Raw genomic sequence first — 5,573 nt, forward strand, 5'->3', positions numbered from 1 at the left:
AGCTTGTCAGTGTAAGTGTTTTTATTTATGCCATTTATGTTTTTGTTAATACAGCGTATAGCACTAGTCAACTAAATGAATGTAACATGGCAAAGATGAATGCACTTTTGGAAGTTGAATGTAAGGGAAATGTCATTTTGGAATTTCTGTGGTTTAATGTGATATTGTTGTTCATGATGAAATTTTCTTTTATTGCTGTAATTAATTTGTAGCATTAACAAGATGACCCGTTGAATTCTTTTTGGAGCTATGACTGATTGAATGTATTTTTAGTCCAGTGCCTGTATATAAGATTAGTATTGACCAAGTTCAGAGGCTGTCATATGTGGATCAACTTACTATGTTGTGTATTTTCGACAGTTTCAATATGAAAAATAACTTTTGTATTGATTCAATGGATTGATTTTGGAAGAAAGAAAAAAACGTGTCATGGATTTATTGCATTTTGGGGAAAAAATAATAAAATGTTATAATAAATCTTTGAAAATCAAAATCTGGATTTGAATTTTTAATGTTATTATAACCTAAAGATGCTATGTGAAAGTTTGAAACAGAAAATAGTGGTTTTCATCTTGCCACTTTCTTGGTAAAGAAAACACATTTTTACTCAAATTAATCAAAATGGATTTATAGCGTTTTGGAACCAAACTCTTCAAATGTAGAGTAGGACCCCAAATTTTATCCGGAAAGTGATTAAGTGCTTCAGTGTTACTGGTTATTGTAATTTTTCCCTGACCCAGTACTGTAAATTATTACATTTTGATTATTATTATTTTTTTAATAATGTCACTGACATCCAAGATGTTGATGAATTTGTTTCTTCATCAGAACAGATTTGGAGAAATGTATGTATCATTACATCACCTGCTCACCAAAGGATCCTCTGCAGTGAATGGGTGCCGTCAGAATGAGAGTCCAAACAGCTGATAAAAACATCACAATAATCCAAACACGACTCCAGTTCATCAGTTATCATCTTGTGAAGTGAAAAGCTGCATGTTTGTAAGAAACAAATCCCTCATTAAGGCATTTTTAACCATTGCTTCTGGATAAAATACGAGTCCTCTTTCCATAATACTGCTGCAAAACAAGCAAAAACAGTCAAAAATGGTTCTAAACAAATATTTTGGTGGATTTATTGACTTTTTCAGGGAAGCGTTATTATGGACATGTATTTTGGCCACACAGCTTTTCTTTTACTTGTGGATTATTGTGATGTTTTTATCAGCTGTTTGGACTCTCATTCTGACGGCACCCATTCACTGCAGAGGATCCATTGGTGAGCAAGTGATGTAATGATAAATTTCTGATTAAGAAACAAACTCATCTACATCTTGGATGGCCTGAGAGTGAGTAAAATTGCAGCAAATTTTCATTTTTAGGTGAACTATTCCTGGTATATTTAAATAAAAGGCAAATTTTCACGTTGACTTCAATGCAAAATCCATATACAAACACTCAAACTAGGTTCACAAGTGGCAAACACTGTAATCACAAGTAATTCCCTGTAATCTCCCTCCATCAGCGGATCATCCCCTTCACTGACTGCTGAGGCATCTGACACTGAAACACAAGCATTGCTGCCCTCAATGTCATTCATTCATGCTGACTGAACATCTCCATAGAGAGCGGGTTCGCTTCAGTCCAAACAGCCCTAAATAAACACGCATATCATTCAAACGATGAGATAAGAAAAATACATATATAGATATGCCTAAAAATATGCCACAATCAGTTTCTCCATTGAACTCTCTCTATGGGCCTGAGCTACACCATGTTCAGTGTGACTCAATCCACCTGAGTCCTTAATAGGATCACCAAGCAAACATGTTTTGTTGACAGGACCAAGTGCTGCCACCTTTATTTGGCCCGAGACAAACACTGTCCGCAGTGAGGACTAACATGAGGGTTTAATTCATATAACACAATCTTTGACTGGAAAATACAACTTAAAACACAGATTATGTATGTGTGCATAAACCAAATTAGTAAACTGTAGAGAATGCTCATTTTACTTTGCCAAAAGTAATTTCTTAAAAAGAGGACAGAGGGCAGCATGTTCACCCAATTCATCTTCCCCCAACTGAGTAAACAAAAAAAATGTCTCTAAATACGCAGTCAGAAGAACATAGACAGTTAAACATTCATCACTAGAACACCAGAACAACCACATTCCTCAACTTTAGTATGTGGCAATGAATTAATGTGAACCTTAAAGTGCCCCTATTATGGGTAATGAAAGGTTCATATTTTGGTTTTGGGAGTCCCCAACATCAGGTTGACATGCATGCATGGTCAAAAAACACTTTCATTGTCTTATAATATGCATTTATTTTTACCTTACTTGCTCAACGACTCCCAAACGATTTGCTCAACGATAAATTTTTCCAAACCCCTCCTTTGCGTGACGCTAATCTGCGGTGATTGGTCCGATTGGTCTCATTTTCATTTCATCATGCCTGTAATGCCTGATAAAGCAGCGTTTGTGAGCGCAGTGCTGCTTTGTGTACAGCGTTACCGGGGAAAACGCTATTTTACCACTCCAAAAGCGGCATCTAGTGGCAAAGAAAAGACCAACAAGTGGGCGGGCAATATGCTAATGTTTCATGTTGACGTCAACATGAAACGGCTTGGGATTCGTTTTAAAAACGACTAGTTTCAATGATTCAGAGCCAACTCTTTCTTTTGAGAGACAATAACTTTATACACGGTGCACTTTCAGATTTAAAACTTTGCAGGATGTTTTCATTCACTTAGAGCTGTGTTACACACTGCATGAAAGGTAATTTTCAAAAATCCATAATAGGGGCACTTTAATTTCTTAATCAATCTGAAATTTGATGCATGTCATTTTTCAATGCTAAAACACTTTATCTGGTCCCAGTTTATGCAGAGAAAAGTAGAAGCAATTTGCAGCTTGATTTTTATGTAAAGTGTTTTTAAAACATCAACCAGTAGAGATGCACAATATTGGCTAATGTGTGCTTTTTTCTTTTCTTCTTCTTTTTTTTTTTCATGGTATTAGCAATATTTTAAGATTTCGCTCAATAATCTAGCACTAAATTGAAAGGATAGCAAGAAAGCATGGATTTTAAAGGTTTAACATTTTAAAAGCTGTAGCGTCTGGACCAATCAGACACACCATTTTTCATTTGACTTGAATATTAAAGCATGAATCTCTTGAAGAACGATTTCACATTAAAAACACAAGTTGGCATGAGTTGTTGTGTGCATGTAATGATCCGAACAGTTTATTAAAGTTTTTTATATGTTTAATTGTATTTTTTAGAAAACTACTATAGATTTATAATACCACCATTTATTGGGGATTCTCTATTTAAAAAATTTAAAAAAGATATTGTCATTGTGTGTCATGTGTATTAATAATAATAATTTTAGCTCAGTCCATATGCAGTTTCTTTTTTATCTTTATAGTGCTATTGACTACTAGAGCACCAAATAACAATTTTATAGCAAACTTTATTTTAAGACAAGGATTCCCAACTTTTATGTCAGCCAAACCCCTTTGACCTAAAATATTTAAGCATGTCCTGAGATTTTAAGCGAATATTTCAATAACTTAACACATTTGCATGTTAACGGTTCTCTGATGTTGTTCAATGTCACATGACATACAGGTAAACAATTAAACATGACAATTTTTAGTAAGTGTCGATCGTTTAATTTATAATTAGCTTTTCAGAAACTCACAAACCCTCTGCAGTTCCCTCACGAACCCCAATTCATAAACCCAGTTTTAGGAGATGTGTGTAACAAAAACTTTTTTTTTCAGCAGAAAAAGGGTCAAGGGGTCACAGTTGGGATGCAGTTGGCTATAACATCACAGATCTAAGGGCCTAATATTACGCTCACCTGGACACACAGCCTGAAGGGTGGCATGGCTGACCTTCAGTGTGCTGGTAAGATGTCTCTGAGCAGAGCCAGTGAACAACAGGAAGAACTGCACCTCCCCCTGTTCTCCTTCACCGAGCGCCTCATCACAGAGCTGAACTGTTAGCACACACTCGCCCTGATACAGGAAAAGAGAGAAGTGTGAAACACAAAATTATGTGTTTATGAATAAGAATTTTAGGGCAAAAATCACAAACAAAATGCCAAAATGATCCAAGCCTCCACCCGTTCCAAAACCTTTTGATTGAATGATGTGTTCGTATTCTGCAAACTTGATCAGTAAACTACAGTTTGAAAAAACAAACAATACATTTCTACATTATTTGTTAGACACAAGGACTTGATGAATGTGAATGGTTTGCAAAAAGCTTACTATCCTTGCTTCTAAATGGAACCTTTCATATATTTTTAACCCAAGAACTCAGAGAACCAAAACTGAAGTTGTGGTTACAACAGGATATCACACTGGTGTTGGTCTGCACAGATTAGCACAGATAGCACTGTGTGAATTTAACAGCACACGCCCTGATGTTCTAGATGAGAAGCTTCCCTCTTCCTGTCACACTTTCACAAATTAACACACAGAAAAAAATACTATATCATTAATATTCAAACAACACGCTCAGAGGCCGATGGAACCACCACTGCAAAAGCCATTATCACAAATCAAGTTTCTAATTAGAATCAAAATGCATTTCCTATTTAAACAGGACAAACTGTACATGAAAATATCAGATGGAATAATGAAAAAATGAAGCATACTTCTATTCAGCAAGTATGCATGATTAAATTGACCAAAAGTGACAAAAATACATTAATATTGTTACAAAACTTTACTTTCTATTTGTCAGAGAATCCTGAAAAAAAAAAAGTATCACAGTTTCCACAAAAATTTTAAGCTGCTCAACAGTTTTCAACATTGATAATAATAATAAAATGTTTCTTGAGCAGCAAATCAGCAGCATATTTGAAAGAAGGATCATGTGACACTGGAGTAATGATGCTGAAAATTCAGCTTTACATCACAGGAATAAATAACATTTTTTAAATATATTCAAATAGAAAACAGTTATTTTAAGTTGTAATAATATTTCACAATATTACTGTTTTTACTGTATTTTTAAACAAATAAATGCAGCCCTTGTGAGCATAAGAGACTTCTTTCAAAAACGAAACAAAACAAAAAAATTCTATGGATAAAACACTCTAAAAAGTCACAAAGTCCCATTTGGATGTAATGGTGACTTTGAAGAAATAAAACTTTACTTTAAAGACCCATTGTAAAAAAAAAAAAAACATTTGACTGTAAAGAATGCAGAAACCAATGTTCCGATTTTAAGAACCTATATTGCAAAATTTAAATCTCCAAAACATTTAAGAACATAAATCTCCAATGAACTATAATTTAATCAACTCAAGAAACAGATAAAGCGGTCTTGATACGTAGAGGGTTCTTTGTTGAAACTTAAAGGGGTCATATGATGCGATTTCAATTTTTCCTTTCTCTTTGGAGTGTTACAAGCTCTTGGTGCATAAAGAAGATCTGTAAAGTTGCAAAGACTAAAGTCTCAAATCCAAAGAGATATTCTTTATAAAAGTTAATTAAGAGTCAGCCACACCCCCCTAAAATGGCTCGTTTTAACACGCCCCCACATATCTAC

The 5,573-nt window shown here is 34.5% G+C and overlaps 1 protein-coding gene across 1 annotated transcript in view; it reads right to left on the reverse strand.

Moving 5' to 3' along the window:
* LOC107733932 (A-kinase anchor protein 13-like) overlaps positions 1 to 5,573 on the reverse strand; it is a 72,749-nt gene that overhangs the window by 54,197 nt on the left and 12,979 nt on the right. The window contains exon 3 of the mRNA XM_016545784.1: positions 3,874 to 4,030. Within this exon, the coding sequence (XP_016401270.1) occupies positions 3,874 to 4,030 (157 nt within the window). The remainder of the gene's footprint in view (positions 1 to 3,873; positions 4,031 to 5,573) is intronic.

The sequence above is a fragment of the Sinocyclocheilus rhinocerous genome, unplaced genomic scaffold (genome assembly GCF_001515625.1).
Source record: "Sinocyclocheilus rhinocerous isolate Xijiao unplaced genomic scaffold, SAMN03320098_v1.1 scaffold760, whole genome shotgun sequence".
In the NCBI taxonomy this organism is placed as follows: Eukaryota; Metazoa; Chordata; class Actinopteri; order Cypriniformes; family Cyprinidae; genus Sinocyclocheilus; species Sinocyclocheilus rhinocerous.